We start from the raw sequence: 18,671 nt of genomic DNA, 5'->3' as shown, positions 1-18,671 counted from the left end.
CCCGCGACATCCGAGTTTCGCGCGTAGAATATCCTCTGTACCAGCTGTGGCTACCTGTCACGTGAAATGATCATGTTCATCATCTGCGCTATTGATGGACATAATATGAATAAAACAGAGATGGAAACGGCCCTGAACATATTCCACAAGCTGTAAATGACAAACTGGCAGAGTAACAGCAGTCGAGCCTGCGGGACAAGGTGAGAAGAAGGTTTTCTTTGTAGAGCTCTGTCGATAATACCGCAGCTTGTTCCGAGAACAGCTCGACCGTCCGGACCGTCAGCTCCTCGGCCTACCTGAACCAGACCGTCCGGTTCTCCGAGCCGACCGGGACCGGCCAGAGATCTAACCGCGAATGAGCTCAGGTAAACTAAATTAACCCGATGCTAAATATTTACTTAATAATTAAAAATGTAGACATGTCAGGTGGTCGTTGAAGCCCTTTACCATACAACTGTCAATGACAAACTGTTAATGTACACATAACAACAGCTATTTAACCTGGATTCTTACAGTTAATGCGACTGTAAACAACGTTTTCTGACAACACCTCTTTATAATTGACATTACAGAGCAAGTTCGATAGGTTCATTATTCAGATTGTGTTGGATGCTTGATAGCAGATATCAACGTGTGGGTATGATTAAATTATCCACCCGGTCACATACATGAGGACATTGTATTCCCTCAGAGACATTTAGCACCAGTGGTATGGAGAAACTTCAGTCATGTGGCCGGAGGTTACCGAGGATATAACGGAAGCGCCCGATTTGTTTTCAGAATAAAAGCATGTCAATCAAAGTAGACAGAGGGAACAAATATGATTTTGATTTAGTTTAAACGGATGGAAAGTTGGTAATACTACAGATATTTTGTATTAGTGGGCTTGGAACATAGAAAAACGACTTCTTTTAGGCCTCACATATATCCTTATGTAACAATAAGGTAGTTTGTATGATAATTGTATGACAGATACTCTGCAGAGTGAAAAACAACACCATGCTGATTTAAATAATACAAAAAATTGAACCATGTCAAAATGTGTCATCTTGCTGTTACCTAGAATTAGGTCAGAAAAAGGTATGTCTTATTGTTAATTGATACAGTGTTACAATAATTCACTGTTTTCTGTTATTTATAAGTTTTATTCTACAGGTATAATGATGTCCTCATGGGGGTTGTATTCAGTGGTGGAAAGTAACTAAGTACATTTAATCAAGTATTGTACTTAAGTACAATTTTGATGTACTTGTACTTTACTTGAGTATTTTCATTTGATGCTGTTTTATACTTCCACTCCACTACATTTCAGAAGGAAATATTGTAATTATCATTTCATTAATGTTCAAATGATCCAATATTTCACCAAAAATCAAAGATTAGAGAAAAAGTCCAAAAACTGAAAACAGTTTTGTGTATCAGAACTTTGTTTTTTCTTCTCTCCTCTCCCATTAATCATCTCACGAGCCCTCAGATTTATCTGGTGACCCTTTGGAAGGGCCCGACCCCTAGGTTGGGAACCACTGGACTAAACTAGCTAACTGTATATAAAGTAGTTTAAACTAGCTCCACCTCCAGCAGCTACAACAGTAACATGCTGCTCTAACACTGATGCTTCACTATTAATAATCTAAAATATAACAACATATCAAGCAGAGGGCCCAAACCACTAGTTTTACTGCAATACTTTAACTACATCAAGCTGATAATACTTATGTACTTTTACTTAAGTAGGATTTTTCATGCAGGACTTTAACTTGTAATGGAATATGTTCACACTGCTGTATTGGTACTTTTACTGTAGTAAATACTTGTTATTGTGTTATTATACTTGTTTGGAAATAAGACAAGTAAACGCTAATTACATGCTTTTATTTTGAAGGTGAATTACATCTGTGTATTTCCGGTGACTTTCCTCGTGTTTTACCTTGAGCTGAGGCATCATCACGCCGCGCCTTGTCGGGACCTACTTTTGCACACTTTGATATTGGAGCGGCACACACGTTGACAGCGCTCTTTAACAGCGGAGTTTCTGTGAAAACACGTTGGTAAGCAGTTGACTGCAAGCTGTGATGTGTTCATTCTCGTCAGAAGCAAACTGCTGTGTAGGCCTTGGGTGTGCAGGGGAGGGGGATGGGGAGATGTTGCTCCAACTAGCTAAACACAGGGGGGAGGGAAGCTAGCTTCTTTTCCAATCCTCAATAACTATGAATAACGAGCTCCAGATGACAAGATAAACGTAGTATATCATGTAGATACATATTCACTGCTGCTAATTACAAGTCACAAGTTAATACAATGAAAACATGACAACTTTAGTGCCCAAAATGGCTGCCCACTGAGCCACAGAATTAAGTGAGATAATTCCCAACTAAAAGTCTTGAGTTGCATGATGTTGACATGTGAAGTGTTTTACACACTGCTATCTAACAAGTTGTGCAAAATTCTTTTCTCTCAGGCAAAGAGAAGGCTGGAGCTGGAAGCCGGTGACCCCCAGGAACTTCAGGATGGTGGCAAGACCGCCAAAGCCAAGAAGCCCTCTCTGTCCCACACAGGAGGAAAGAGTAAGACTTTGTAATGTAATGACTTGGAATACGGTCTTTCAGTAGTCAAACGTGCCAGTGAGAATGGTCAATTTTGCCATGAACCAGTCTGCGCCTCCACAGTTTTTAGTATCAAACTGTTGGACCATGATGTAAACAAATGTTGAGAGTTCACAAGCAGCAAACACACTGCATTGCAGTAGTGACAGTTGTCGTATTTGCGACAACAGTGTGTAAGCATTGGTGAGAAGTTGTGATAGCGAGTGGTGGTTGGTGGCGCCTCACACATATCCTCAAAATATGGTGGCTGAACTGAACGGCCTGGTTAGCTGAATTGTTTTCCATGGCTGAATCCAGTATATTGAAATTCACTATATATGCACCATTTCTCAGTGTTGTTCTTGAAATACTTCACATTCCTTCCAAGAGTTCTTCTATTTATGTTTTCTTTTTCATTTGAGAGCCATATTTCCATTTAAACATTAGCCTCTTTGATGGACAGCTGGAGTATGGTTCCTATTTAGTTTCCTAACTTTTACTTAAGTCTTTCCTCCAAAATCTTTGCTGCTACATGACACTTTCACCTAAATAGAAACTCCAAACTACACCATGTTCTCCATGAAAAATACGTTTAAAATCAATTTAGGGAGTTTATGGTGAAGAGATGGTGGCAACCAAAGAATGGCAAATGGTAGAAGAGATATAATCAAAATATACACACTACAGCATGGCATATTAGAATAGATACAGGAATAATTAAAGAATCTTGATAGAAACAATCACAAATGAAACATTTTCAATCCCCGCCTGTTTTTACAGCTTCCGCCCCCAATTCCATAGCGCGTAAGTCCCTGTTCGAGAGGTCGCGCTATGACACCTCGCTCGGGTTCTTGACGCAGAGGTTTGCGGAACTGCTTAGCCGATCTGCTAACGGGGTGTTGGACCTAAACGTAGCGGCCCAGGAGCTCAATGCTCCCAAGAGACGCGTCTACGATGTCACTAATGTCCTGGAGGGGATCCAGCTCATCAAAAAGAAGTCTAAAAACTACATTGAGTGGTTGTAAGTATAAGTTGGCGTTGTCAGTAGTGTTTGCATTTCAGAAAGGAGCCCACATTGTGACTGTTTTATCTTACTTACTATGTTTAGGTTATAATTCAATAGCAGTTTATACTACGTTTGAAATATTTTTGATGATGCGGAACGATATTTGCACACTTGGATGCATCTTTTTATTTGTTAGCCATAATGGTAACAGCTTTTGATGGGTACTTGGTATTCTCCCTCAGCCGCTGGCTCTCAGACTTAATTTTAATTGTATCATTTTATGTGCAGTTAGTATTATTGTTCTCTTTAGTTCTTCCATTTGTCTTATTATTCAGATTAAGGCATCATCAAATGTCTAAATGGTAATCTGTAAAGTTTGATCTCCTCTAGTCCACTCCTAATTTGTGCATGTCTTGAGCAATGTTTGCTATTGTTTTGATCCTGTTTTGGCTGTTTGGATGTGTGTGTGCACAGGGGTGGTCAAATTAATGTACCCGGAGATCAAGAGCTAACAGCTCTCATAGAAGAGGAGAGGAAGCTGGATGAGTTGATCCAAAGTTGTAAGTGGCAGGTTCACCAGATGTGTGAAGACCGCCACAGTCGCAGATATCCTTTTTTTGGAATTTCATCTTTATTTTCTTCTTTTTTTCCTTTTCTAACTCATGATTTCATTTTGCTGGGTTAGCTGGATTATATGAGAACTCAGTGTATTTCCCAAATGATCACTTTTCAAGCATTTTTGATATGAGCTTTTCAGTTTGGGCATATAAAGCTTTGGTTTGTGGTGAATCAATAAAAATGCACCCATTCTCTTATTGTATTCCAGTAGTTTTGCTGGTATTGGTAAGACAAACTGGCAGGCCAGTGTCCTTTGACCAGCTCAAGCACTAAGTTGTAAAAGAATGTCTGGTTCTCAGGACAGTAGTGTCAACCATCACAGAGGCTGGAGTCGATGTGAAGTGGACAGATTAATGCCTCCTGTGGCAGTCAGGTGCTGATGTGTAGCTTTTGGTGTTACTGTTGTGATAAGTCATTGAGTTAATCCCCAGTTGAACACAAACACTCTAGATCAAGGTTGATTATCTTCCTTGACCTTGTGGATCACATTTGCCTATTTGACCTACGAGGATGTTCAAACAATTCCCAGCTTGAAAGAACAGACTGTGATTGTGATCAAAGCCCCAGCAGAGACGAAACTGGAGGTGCCACACCCAGGAGAGGTATGTTTTAACATACTATTAATTGACATCTTTTTTTTGGTAATGAAACTCAATATTATATCTTGAAATCTCGGTCAAACTTCAGAGAGGTTAATTGCTTTGGACGCACTGGTCCAACATTGGCTGAAATGAAAGCCTGTTGTTGCTTCCTTCTATCAAGAAACAGTTTTCTGTAAATGTCTGCTGTTAGCTCATGCTCAGAGATCATTGAATAAAAACACTACCTGCCCTATGTTCAGAGCCTCCAGGTCCACCTCAGCAGCACTCAGGGGCCAATTGAGGTGTTCCTCTGCTCTGATGACCCCATCCCTATGGAGGCCACAGATGGCTCTGTGGCCAATGACAGCCAGTCTAATTCGTCCACCAATGGGAACAACTCTGTATCCCCCTCGTTTGTCCAAGTGTCTTCCAAAGGTGAGCCTCGTTATTAAGGATCCATTGAAGACAAGTCATGCATGAAAAGGGATGTTTTGCTGCCACAGAATAGGACTCCTATAATGACAGTTCTCTAACCTTACTATTAGATTGTTGGCACAGTATTGTTTAGTGTTTTAAGGCCTACATTCACTCATCTTTCCACTTTACCAATGGTCTCCCGTTATCTTTCCAGACTATGCTAACCATACTTCGGATGTAAATAGTATCTCCAGTCCGCTTTCCCAGCTGACACAACACTCATCACCGGTTACTGTCACCCCTGTGTCTCCCCTGCCCACCTCCCTCCAATCCCCCTCTGAAGACCAGCAGAGCTTTGTTACCCTCACTCCACCTCTGGCCTTTTCTCTTGATGGAGAAGAGTACGTCCTGAGCTTGGCTGAGGATGAGGGCATCACTGACCTCTTCTCCTCTGTTGACCTTGGCCATTTGCCCATGGACATGCCCCTTCTCTGAAAAGGTGTTTCGGAAATTCAGCCATTTTGGAGGCAATGACCATCGTGACGCAAATGGATACATTGGATATTTTATAATACAGACATTTTTTTATATTTGCATTTGCCTATCCTGGAAGATGTGACTGGGATTTACTGACGCTCAGGTATGTGGAGGACGTTGTTACCTAGAAGCATCACTTAGTAGGGTTATTGGAATTGCTATTTTGAAAGAGATCTTGTCAGAGCTTTAAGGTGTTACATGTCTGGAAGTCCTTGTGGGATTAAGTGTCCTTCTCCAAAGTCCGTGTCTCAACACAGGACTTATTCTTGACCCAACAGTGTTGTGTCAGTAATGTCACAACATCCTCTGGTAATGGTCTGGAAAGATGAAATGGATTATTTTTTTATTGTAATCATAAAGGAACCATCACGACAGAGCCTGAAGATTTATGCTCATTTAGCATTTAGATGTATTCGATGTTCCCTGCATTAAAAGCTGGTTCAAAGTCGTCCTTGACACTGTTCTGCTTGTGTTGTGCTTACGGGAACTGGTACAACAGCGGATGATGTAATGCTGTGTCTTAGTTTCCTTGCGTCATTGAAGATATGAATATTGGATAAAGTTTATACCTCGTTACAGAGGGTGAGTTATCACCTTGCAAAGATATGCAAAAACCGAAATGTCTTGTTGCTGCTGCTACTTACAGCTCATAAATCAGTCTGTCAGAATCCAGGCTTTGCGCCACATATAGTTTTCTCAAGGCTCTAGAGACATTTACTAGAAGTTTAGTTTTATATATTATATGAAGTGTTGACTCTGTGGTGGCCCTTAAGGACAAAACCCGTAAAAAAGCGAAAGGAGATGCGCTCAGAATCCATTAATGCTACGACATGTAAAATGCATACAAAATTGAAAACACAAACATTAAAAGAAAAGCAACAAATACCAAAACATACATAAAATAAATCACAAACATTCGGGGAAATGCACCCAAAACAAGAAACAGCTGCAAGTAACAAACTGCATACAAAAGGAAAAATACTACAAAAAAAACTTAATGTGTTTTCACTTTTGTATGTGTTTTAGTATTTGTAGTTTTTTTTTATTTGGAGGGCATTTTTTTAATGTTTGTGCTTTTGCTTTTGTATGTGTTTTGTCCTTAAGGGCCACCATATGATTCATGAATGTCCCCATAGTTCTACATTTTACCATTCTAATCTCTAAATTGATAGCAGTGCTTTATCTAAAATATTGTGGCAATACTCCATTATATAATTAGAAAAAAAGAAGAGATGCCAAACATCTCAGAAAGTAATCTGCTCAGGTACGAACACGCTGTCTTCTGACTCTTTAATGCTGCTCGGAAGCAGCATAAAAATGTCAAGTGATGATACACTGAACTTCTGAAAATGTTGACTTGCCTTTTCTCTGCAGTACTGCTAAACTGTTACAAATATACAAACATCATTCTCAGAGAACTGTTAAACTATGGCAGTCTTTGTGAGGTGAGCACAGCTGTGACGGTGTCAAATTAGTTAGGTGTAATATTGAGGACATGTGTTGTGAACATGTACTTTGTCATCAGAATTGGAGGATGTAATGACTCATGTTTGTAAATTGACCAACATGATTTTATATATGTTAACTTCCATGTTCAGCTAAGCAGTTGAAATGAGTACCGAAGATTGAGTGACAGTCAGTGTTTAGGAAACTACTGTAAAGCTGAGGGGGGAAAAAAAGCTCTTATCTTTGAATTAATACCAGTCACAACTCTCTGTCACTCATTCCTCCTCAAAACCAAATGAAGACAGCACCAGGTCTAAAATGCTAGCCTTACACATGAGTATTTCTGCCATGTTTGCCCTCCTCAGTAATTATTATCGACCATGGCCATGAACAGCTAACAGCTGTTGAAACCATTGCTTCATCTACCCCAGTATGGTATTAGGCCACAAATAACTGAACAGGTTGAGAGAAAAGGTCCATAATGTCTTGAAGAGATAGGTAAGTTATGAATATGCATAACTCTGAAGTACTGGGGTAACATTATTTTCAAAACTAATGCATAAAAACTGTGAGCATTCTTAAAAATGTGAAACCAATTAGGTACCAGATTCATACTTACTTGACTTCCTCTTGGTCTAAGTATTGTAGTTCTGTGTATCTAAATGGATGTGGCTTTGCTCCAAATTTGTGCCTTATGCACCTTTTCCACTTAGAAGATCCTGAGGGCTAAATGGCTTCTGTGTAACTTATCTCCTTGGTTCTGCTGAAAGTAAGTACTGAGTATCAAACTGCAATACCAGGAGGCTTGCCATGGTCTCGTGAACTCAGACATATTCACTCACTGTTACTCATTTTGTCCTTTGGTCTGTCACTGGTACTTTGAAATTCCCATAAAGCTAGGATTTTCACTACTCTCGTATTGCAGTATTAATGCAGTATTTGATCATACTGCATTGATCTGTAAGGCTGCAATACTCTACGTCTTAGACCAGTCACCACTCGGTCCCTGTTTATCTTTCTGAGATATGGACATCCTTGTTCATTAAGCTAGTTGTGTTCTTCAGTCTACTCTAAAGGCCTTACAGCTCTGTGTGATGAGATCTTTGAACAATACTGTAAGTGGAAAACATCTAGGAAGATACGCGTGTGGTAAAGTTTATCCAGCATTGTTTTCATCAGATGTGATTAACTGACGTACAGTACCAGTCAAAAGTCCGGACACACTCTCTCATTCAAGGGAACAGGAAGTTGTGTCCAAACTTTTGACTACTACTGCAATACAAGGGTGTGGGGTTACTTTGCTTTGTTTTTTTTTTTAATAGTTTACTTGCAAAAATGTTCAATGTTGTGACAAATGTCCATCAAAACTTCAGAAATGTCTTACTTAATATGGTAAGAAAAAAATAAATCCACCAAACAAGAATGTGTTGCTTTCACTTGCAAATGTTCATTTTACTTTGTAAATAGGCAAACTTATAATGGGTTGATCTAACATTATTGTCATTACATAGTAGCTGTAAATCATTACAATGAGTTGTTGACAAATGGGTGATTATTTGGAACACTCAAATAAGGCAAATTGAAGTTTGGTAGTTAATATCGGTGACAGTTCAACATACAAAATGTATTTCATGGTCTCATACTTGGCTTGTTGTAAATGATAATGACTTATAGATGTTGGTTTATGTTCAGATAGTAATCTCAAAGCTAATTGACATATTCCGTACCATTATCAGTTGGACCACTTTTGTTTCAAGAAGTCAGTAGCAAGTAACAGATTTACAGTATAACCTTCCAAATTACATTTGCAGAATTGAGATTGGAGACATTGCAGAATAAGACTATATGAATGTGTCGAATCATATGACATGACTAGATTACAGCTGGGAGAGATCCGTTGCCTTGCTTTGTTACAGCACCAATCTGTGTTGTCTATTTGTGTTCCAAATTGCATGCCAAGATGTAGCAGCTTGACAGCTCCATGCTCTCTGGCTTGCTACATGCTCTGTGCTTCACTTTGGTGCTCACCGAAATAGTGTGTTTGCTATGCAGTGCTAATTCAGTAAAATTCACATAAAAAAAAAAAAAAATAGCATCTTAAAGTGTTCTACAACTTTCATTCCTATCTTGCATGCAGTGATATCCTGCTGACCTTAGTGCAATATATGTAGAGACACTAGGAGGCAGTGTGATCCCACAGCATCCCTGATAAACTGTATCATCACATGGTTGTGATGTTTTGAAACAAGGTGTCACCGGTCTCTTTCTGGGAATTGACTTTTATGAATTTAACATCAATCATGTAAGTAACAGTAAAGATACGTTCATTCAGTCATGTCAAAGTTGTCAAAAGGCTTTTTGTGCTCATTTTTCTTGGAACTTCCCTAAAATTGAACGCCCACATGCAGGGTGGTGTTTCAGTTATAAGACTTCACCTTATGAGCTTCAGTGTATTCATCATCATCATCATCACTTCAGCAGGGCACACGCTAGCTCACATGGTGGTGTGACGGCTAGTCCGCTCATTAAAATGAAGTCGCAGAAGACATAAAATGTGACTGACATTAGGGCTGACGAGGGAACCTTTCAAATTATAAGACCAGCTCAGTTTACTGAATGAAAACGTATTTTAGAAAAGAGAGCAAGTCACATACCTTTTGATTCCTTTTATTTGCATCATCACCTATTTAGAACAGTGAAGAAGTTAAAAACACAAGTTTTATTAACATCATTGGATCTGCTGACCTGTTTACCTTCAGGTCATCTGCATACAGTCGATGTTAAACAAGAGACTAGTTGGGTGAAAAGCTTGGTTGTTGCCTGGACAGCATCCTTGTTTTGACAAATAATGTGAAAAATACTTGATTGGTTACTATAATTTGACTGTATCCATCTTACTAACATTCAAATTTATGAACATTCAGCACACAGACATAAAAGACTCCCAGATGACACACTAGTAAAGAGAAGATCAGTGTGTGTTTAACATTTTCAGCAAGGGTTTAAGGAAAGTATTCCTCTACTCTTACACACTTCTGATGCAGTTGATGATTGATCCATTGGTATTTTGAGAGGTCATAGATGGGAAATGTACTTAAAATGTATAAGAAAAAAGCTTTATGTGAACTTTCCGCTGTCTTTTTGCTCTAAGTGTATTCATATGTTAATTTAAAACTTTCTCTTACATCCACCCAGAAAAGAAATCCAACCATCTCCGTCCCTGCTTCTCTTTGTCTGAGCCACAGCATCTTATAAAAACACATCAGCGCTCTCAACATGATGATGTAATCCATTGGGGGGGTGGTGGAAAGCCTGCAGCATCCAGACCTGTCCATAGATGGCAGTGTTGTACCTCAAACTCCCATTTAGACCCTATCAACCCAGTTCCCCACAAACACTGGCACACACACTTTGAGTTCATGGAGTCACTGGATCACTGATATTATTGATTCATGTGCGTTTCTGTTGTTTTTTTTGTCCTCTCTGTGCCACAAAGATTTGCAAATGGAAAAAAAAACAACAACAACAAAGTGAATATTGAATTGGGTCATATTGAATTAGGCCTGACGTCAACTCCCTCTTGTCTCAAGAGGGCTCAGTTAAAGATCAGTCAATATAGCTGTCAATCAGCCGATCAATCGGTCAATGAAGTTTCATTTTTAGAGTGCTTTTCCTTGTCACCTCCAATCAAATGACGTACAGTAGGCAGTTTTAAACCGCTGAACAAAATACACAGATGGCTGGTTTTAAAGGGCGACATAGGACTAAGTCACCACTTAAGACCCAGTCTCTCAGGGGGGGTTTCGGAGTGACTAGAAACAAGTGCAATCCACTCTGAAAGTGTAGGCTGATAGGCTTGTCCAGCTGTCCGCTCTCCCCCAAAACATAGCACTTGTTTCTACGCTGCGCTCTCCTCAGCCAGCCTGTTGTTTTGACTGCTGTAATGCACTGAGGCAGGGAGTGAGACAGAGAGCAAAAAATGAGAGAGGGTTAAAGAGGGAGCATGAAAGCAAGAGAGAGAGAGAGAGAGGGAAGAGAGCGTACTACTCGCCTCTCATTGGCTGCCGAGAGCACGCCGTCTTTTTGCGTACCGCGCTACCGGCCAATCGGTTGCCTCTGCAATATTTTGGGTTTATGAATGAAATGAATAGTGAGAGAGTAGGACAGGAGTAGTTTGATTCATCACCCGTAGCTCATGGTGTGTAGAGTATATCAAAAAGAGATAGGTGCACTTGTTTGCTGTGCAGTCTCACTAAGATGGCCTCTGGGTATATATGTACAGAACATGCAAAAAAGCACTTGCAGGCACGCCTCTACATTTGTTTAGTATCTTATAAGTAACTGCAGTCTAAACGGTAGATATTTCAGTGGAAGCCTGATCAGTACTGATGGACTGGGATGTAGGAGAGATGTTTCTTTAGTCTTGGTCTCAAGTTGCAAGTAATTAGGGAGACTTTTTTGAGTTGGTAAACTATGTACAGTCATATCAATTGATTCTTTTTTTAGTTTGGATTTATGATGTTAATTGCAATGCTAGACTTAGCTTTTTTTCCCCCGGAAAAAAGCGTGTTGATGTTCTTTAGACAAAAAAAAAAAATTCTGTGGCATTGCCTTGTACTCCACACCCAAAATGTACAAGGCAATGTGAAGTTCTCTCCCCGATCTGGGCAACAGTCCTCTATCAAGACAACTAACACTTATCTACTCTGCGGTGTGGAGAGTTTTTAGTTGTAACTGGCAGAGATCAAGAGTGTGTGGCGTAAATTAGCATACAGTAGAGTGGTGAGTTAGTACTTTACAGTGTTGAACTAAGGGGGTCAGTGTGCCTCAATCCAAGTACTTTTTGGGTCGTTGAACAGCTTTTGAACCACACACACACACACACCTTTCCCAATGTCATTACTGGTGGTTGCTGCATCTGGTCATTTTTATAACTTCCTGAAACAGACAATCCTACAAGCACACTCATTTCATGCAACGACTGGCCAATTGTGCAAATTTGAGAAAGCAACACTGCAGCTCTGAAGAGCTGTGCGGGATTGTTAGTCATCCTCGCATATCTGTGGAGGCGGAAGGTTTTTTTTTTATTAGCATTTTTTAAATATGTAAATGCCAGATGTTGATGCTTAAACGGGTTGTTTAGTTGCTCTCTAGGTGAGGCGTTCCTGTGGTCTGGTGGTCAAGGGCACATGCCATGTGGTTGTGGCATGCCTGGTTCTTCCTCCATTTTGGACACTGTCGAGGCAGTTTGCTGTCGACCAACGGCGCAAATTTGCATGATCAAGTTCAGTAAAGTTGACAAGAAAAAATTGCACAGATGTAAGATCTAAGAGGACGATATGCTCCAAATAAAAGTCATAGAAAACTACACAGTTCTAAAAGAAAATATTTCAGTTTTTCTTCAGTATTTTCCTCTGAAATCATATAATTTGAATGCTGTCACTGATACTCTTTTGAGGGATAATTTAGCTCACCGCAGGCCCATGTTTGTGGATTTTGCCTTTGTAGTATGAACATCAACAAAGTTTAGTATAGTACAAGTTATCTGAGGTAACATGACTCATTCTTTAGCTGTGCCACTTTTAAAAGGGTAGCCTTCAGAGAACTAAAGGCTAGGAGGCTGACACTGCTCCTCCTCCCTCAAGGAGACAGTTCACAGAGGATTCACTGTCATGTCACTTAAAGCTCCCCTGACATCACAGAAAAAGTTGACCAATGCGCTGTGGACTTTGGAATGCTGAACACTGCAGATGAATATGGAGGACACAGTGCTTGTGTCCTTCAAATTCAGGCAATCGAGGGCTGCAGCGGAGTGCTGTCGGATAAGGGTGAGGTTGTTGACATGTTGTTGGATATTTACTGTTAAGATGTAGAGTTTGAAGGAATGGAACGGCAATTAAATAAAATGTTAGTAAAATTAAGTAAGTAAAACTTTGAGAAGGTGCTCAAAGTTCAAGTAAAATAAAGTATTTTAGTGTAGACAGCAAAGGAGAAAAACAGTAGTTGCTGTGAAAATGTACAAAGCAGAAGCTGCCACTCGTTACTTTCCACCTCTGGATGGTGAGGGATCAATGAACTGCTCCTGCCTGCAGGAATCCATAATGTAGGTCAGCGTATGGACTGAGCATTAAAGAAAATGATTCTCCCGTGTCACATGGTCTTTAGGGGCTTGTCTGTACAAAGGTTTGACCTCTTCACAGGAGGCTTTGGCTTTAGATTCACCCTCTGTCAAGTGCTAATGCGACTCTGGTCAGATTGCCATATTTATATGTGGGCTTTACAGGGCTCGATCTTAGAAGTGAATATATGAGGCCTCGCTCCAGATGATGTAGGAGTTGGCTGGATCACACACAGCTGGGTCCTGGCTTTGGTAAATGTGGAGCGGTTGGAATGTAATTTCTACTTCCCTCTTGTTCTCTGGTTTGAGGTTTGTATTTTTCCTCTCTTGAACCAGGCTGCATGGTGTGGGTGTATAATGCTTCAGCTGTTGTGATGACAGCCTCATGACCTGTTGTGAACCTTTCCCTGCCACTCCACCCCTCTCCAGTGGGTATTTACCTTCTTTAGTTCCACTTGGATACATCAAATATTTGCATAGACAAAACCAGACGTGAACCCGAACCCATAGGCTCCTACCCTTTAGCCAATAGAGACAAAGACCGTCAGTTGTCATTTGCATGTAATTTGCATTAGATCCCCCCATGACTGTTTGCAATGTCAGGAGGCCAAATTAACCAGTGTTCCGTTTTAGCCAGATTTGCATCTCATTTGCATTAGAGTTGCTTAACGAGGGTTACTTAGCCGACTGACCCTTGTGGAAACTCCTTACCTCGCGCGCAGAGGAGGCAGATAGTGAGAACGGCTAATTTCATTAAGGGAAACAGCCGTTTGACTGAGAGAGTGCCTTTGGATGTAATCATTAAAAGGGACTAGGGCTTGCAAGCTGTTTGTAATCAGGCTGTTTTCGCGTGCATATGGACATTGTGTCATATTTACTGTAAGGATGAAAGATTATGCATGGAGGGGATAGCGGGCAGCATCAATCTCACTCAGCATCTTAGAGCAGGGACATTAATCATCCCATCTACGGAAAATCATCCTCATCAGATTCGGGGCCACAGTGTGCACACGTGGTGATGATCACTGGATGCAGGAATGGACAGAAGGAGAGTTAGTGGCTGACTGAGCAGAAGCACCACAGCCAATACTTCTTCATTGATCCTAGGGACTTGGACTGGATGTTAGACGGTGTTTTGTCCTGCTAATGTGTTCATATGGTGGCGCCTGGCTGAGAATAGTCCCAGCACACCAAGTAGCTTCACACGTGGGCCAAATGGTGCCTTCTTTTCCAGAGAGGCTCCTGTTTTTCTTCTTCCTTTCTCCCAATGTCCACTTCCATCCTGATTTTTGTTCCTTTTATTTATGCAGGGTAAGAAAGCTTTACGGGCAGATGGATTCCCTCAGATATTATGTGGTGGATTTCAATAAGGAGAATCAATTCTAGCTTTGTTTGCAGGATCAACCCACACTACACACTAATACACAGACATCAACCGGGGCAATATATCATCCACAGAAATTTCATCATGTTGTTTGTTTGCTCTTTAAAAGAAAAGGCAAGGAATGGAAGTCAGAAATCAGGCCCATATTCCATGAGGAATTGTTCCACCGTTGCTCAGAGGTATTTTTCTATAAGCATTGCCTCCAGTTCCACCTCCTTTTTTTTCATGAAAAGAATGTTACATCCAGAAAAAATGTGATTAAATCTTTTGTTCCTCTTTTGCTCAAGGATTTATCAAATGCTTTCATACATATTGTATACACTCTTTGGGCATGGCTCCAACAGCATTTTCTCTCCTGTTGAGTGGTTTTATTAGGAAAATGTGACTCCTACTTCTGTATATGCACTAATCCCATCTATACAGGGGAATGAAAATGCCCTTGTTGGCTAAATCTGCAATTATTCCTCCTGTAAGCGGACTAGCTAGCACTCACACTCTCATTACCAGTGTTTAAGTGTTTAGTGTTGTGTGAGGTGCTTATCCGTGAACACGTACTCGCACGTGCGTGCATACGTACGCACACACGCTGCGAGGCTGGTGGTAGGTCTAATGAGGGAGAAGGCCTTGAATGGTTCCTATGCTGTGATGCATTAAAGCTTAATAACCTGCCCTTTCAGCTCGTTCTTAAGAACATGCTCCAGAGCTGATAATTGGAAAGATATTTGCCTCTTTCACTTGCTCTCTCTTGTCTCTTTTGTCTAATGGCTGCTTTCAGTTCAGTTGGGTCTATTATTTGCCCTTGAAAGATTATTTCTCTTCTTTTTCCCAATCATCATATTTTGGCTCTTTACCCACAGCTTAGTTTATGGATGAGGTGAAAGTGAAATGTTTAGTTCTCTTGTAGTTGCCTCTCAAACATCTGTCACATTTAGCCTGACAGTGAAGGTAAGTGACTGGGAGTCTTTCAGGAGTAGTCAAAGAGGCATTTGTGCCATTACAATTTGGTTTAATCACATGAAGTCAACAGAAAACACTACTTGAGAAAGCTTGAATGGGAAAAAAAATATATCACCTGTATTAGCCTGTATCACCACAGAAAAGAAAACCTTGACTGCAGGTACTATAGATGTAACTTAAGTCCCTTTCACACATGCATTCTATCCCTGAAATGTTCAGGAACATTTCCTGCATGGGGTCATGTGTGAATCGGAACAGGGATCGATAATCAGGGAAATCCGTCCCGCCAGTTTCCCACCTCAAGACCTTAGTAACATTTCAGGGAAAATGCCGGTACAGCTGTGTTGTGAATGAAAGCAGTAACATTGCAGGGCACGTAAAGGGTTACGTCCGTCTGACGAAAGATGCTTTCACATTGAGCGTGCGAACCGATCACAAGACTCCGCTGATGACATATTTGAATCCGGGACTTGTTTACGGTTGTTTTGCCAATGCTTTCGCGGATGATTGCAAACAAGCTCTTTTTTTTTTTATCAAGAATAGCTTTATAGCTCTAGCTGTTGGTTTCATCTGTTATGATGACATGTTACTCGCTGAAGTAATTGCTAAGATCTTGGAAACAAACAACATAGTTACAAATAGTATCAAGAGGGAAAGAAATGCAAAGGGTCAGAAGAGCAAACAGGTTTGAAACGAACCCCCCTGATTGGCCAAATGCATTTGGAAGAGAAAACAATGGTAAACTAGACAACAATTACCCAGACTGTTTGTACAAATATCCATCAGTTTACACCCAACCTCCAGGTTCAACCTCCCATCATAATTGTGCACACTCATTGTTGTATTGTGCAACGAGGGCTTGATGATGTGTGAGGATGCCCTAAGCAGTTTTAAAAGATGATTGGCAGGTAGAACTCTTCAGCCTGTGAAAATGTATATGTATGTATAATGTCTTCTGTGGCTCTAGAGGAGCTTTGTCTGACAAAAATGTCTGACAAAATGACTCAAGGTATCTGAGCTTGATCTTAGAGACACATTTTGAACACAAAGCACTATGGTAAGTATAGGATCAGCCATTTTCAGAGCTTGACCCCTACTAGGGACTAACGATTAAGATGTCTTGGCCTCCACTGTTTGAATTTCGTCGTTCTTTTTCACAAGTCCCCCAACTTTACAGAAGTCTACATCTATGGAATACCCCTCTAACTCATCAACACCACTTTGTTTCATGTTAACAGCGGATGGTTCGTCAAGAACCTTCAATGTATAATTCTTTCCTGCGTGATTGCTGCTCACTGAGCATTAGCAGTAGTTGGGCAAAATGTTACCAACGAAGACTGAATGGCAAAGTTCCAAAATGCTTCTCAGACTAATCACAGGCTAAACAACTTACGAAATGTAACATTACAATAAACTACATACGGTACACCCTGCTGACAACTCAATCATTTTCAAATCACTCATCTCATATATATTCCATACCATGTCCTGTATGTGTTACCTCCCAATGTTTACGCCTTCAGCTGTGTTCCTGGGACCATTACTGATGAGAGTTAAGGTTAACATTCGTGCCAGTCAGCACACACGCACACACACATATACCCCCCCACGCTGGCTGCCGGCTTCTTAGATGTAGGTCTGTGCGTTTCCCTATATGCTGTGGATTAGAATAAAGGGCAACTTTATGTGTTGACGCCCTGAGCAGTGTCTGTATGGCTGGCAGTAAGTGCCTAATGTGTGGTCACAGTTGGTAGAGGCCCGTCCACATTGCTGCGTCGCCACGGGGCCGAGGACGACGGCTCAGCACGGCTGCTTGTTTAATGCGCTCTGACCCAGAAACTAGCAGTCTGACCTCTTTAGCTTCTGCTTATAGAAAACGTCCCTCCCTCTCTCGCTCTCTCTCTCTCTCTCTCCCTACACCTCTTCCTCGCTCTCCCTCTGTTGGCCTTCTGTCCTCTTGTGATGTGATGTTTCACCCTCTTCTCCTCCCTTGTAAACTGTCTCTCTAAATCATTCTTGGACCTTCCAGATTCTGTTTTTTTTTTGCTCTTTCATAACACCTTTCTTGCAACACAAATCTGGGTTTCTTATATCACGCTAAGAATTAGAATTTCTTGTCTGTACATCCTTCTCTGTCAGTTTGATAGTGGTCTTACTTTTCCCAGTGATCAGTATTATGACATTTTAAAAATGTAATGTCAGAAATTATTTAACAGCTACTAATTAGTTAGATTTAGTCCAACAGCTTGGATGATATGTGGTGATAAAGTACATTTTCTCTAAATTAAAATTCATTGATCTTACTGAGTAAATGAGTGCTGAGAACTTTGGTGTTTGTTTTGACTTGTCTTGTGTACATATTTGGTCAAAATTGTAATTACCAAAAAGAAGAAATTTTAAGTTTTATTTCTGTTTCTGCAGTGATTGTGACCCCACATTAGTGTTATCCGGTGTTAAGTTTTGGTTCCAGTCAATACACATACTTCCACCCACAAAGTGGAAGCTTATTAGCTAGCTTGTTTGGTAGTTTCTGGGTGAAATACAAATTTACCATCAAGATGGGTCCTCCCAGATGTTGAAGGTTGAATGGGACAGATGTCTTTAACAATGATACATGACCAATACTATATGGGCTTGTTGAAAAAAGGGTAAAAACAGTAGTATAGTGTTGTAGTATTGGGCTTTCATGTAGTCCAGTAGCACATCACAAAAGTTGACAGTGCCTGGAATGTCAGTTGTGTGAAATGCCCACCGAGAGGCTCGAAGCTTAGACACTGTCCACACATCTCAACAGCTGTAGTATAATAATAGTTTATATTTCCTCTCAGAAAAAATACAGAAAATTTTAAATTTCAGTTTGATTTGAGAGAGTACAGTAATATCTTAAGTATTTTTTTGAATAAAAGATGATGTGACCATCAGTCATTGGTGAGGCAATATGAGTGTCATGGTGTAAAAAGTCACTGCTTTCTTGGATTATTGAGAAAATTATAAAGAAACATAACAAAAAATAATATTAAACAAA

At 40.4% G+C, this 18,671-nt stretch overlaps 1 protein-coding gene across 1 annotated transcript; it reads left to right on the top strand.

Moving 5' to 3' along the window:
* Positions 1–355: 355 nt before the first annotated feature.
* e2f3 (E2F transcription factor 3) lies at positions 356–8,610 on the top strand. Its single transcript, XM_042436185.1, has 8 exons — positions 356–365; positions 1,064–1,080; positions 2,459–2,564; positions 3,363–3,603; positions 4,063–4,194; positions 4,694–4,808; positions 5,048–5,222; positions 5,419–8,610. Exons 1-8 carry the CDS (start codon positions 356–358, stop codon positions 5,697–5,699), a joined length of 1,077 nt encoding a protein of 358 aa, XP_042292119.1. The 3' UTR covers positions 5,700–8,610.
* The last annotated feature ends 10,061 nt before the right edge of the window (positions 8,611–18,671 follow it).

Source organism: Thunnus maccoyii, chromosome 15 (assembly GCF_910596095.1).
Source record: "Thunnus maccoyii chromosome 15, fThuMac1.1, whole genome shotgun sequence".
In the NCBI taxonomy this organism is placed as follows: Eukaryota; Metazoa; Chordata; class Actinopteri; order Scombriformes; family Scombridae; genus Thunnus; species Thunnus maccoyii.
Note: the sequence above shows the minus strand (reverse complement) of the source record. Positions and strands in the feature narration are given on the sequence as shown.

Excerpts from the sequence above, each read along its gene's own strand:
- e2f3 (XM_042436185.1), top strand. Across the intron at positions 2,565-3,362 it reads GTCCCACACAGGAGGAAAGA|CTTCCGCCCCCAATTCCATA; the intron begins GTAAGACTTTGT and ends CTGTTTTTACAG. Across the intron at positions 4,195-4,693 it reads GAAGACCGCCACAGTCGCAG|ATTTGCCTATTTGACCTACG; the intron begins ATATCCTTTTTT and ends CTTGTGGATCAC.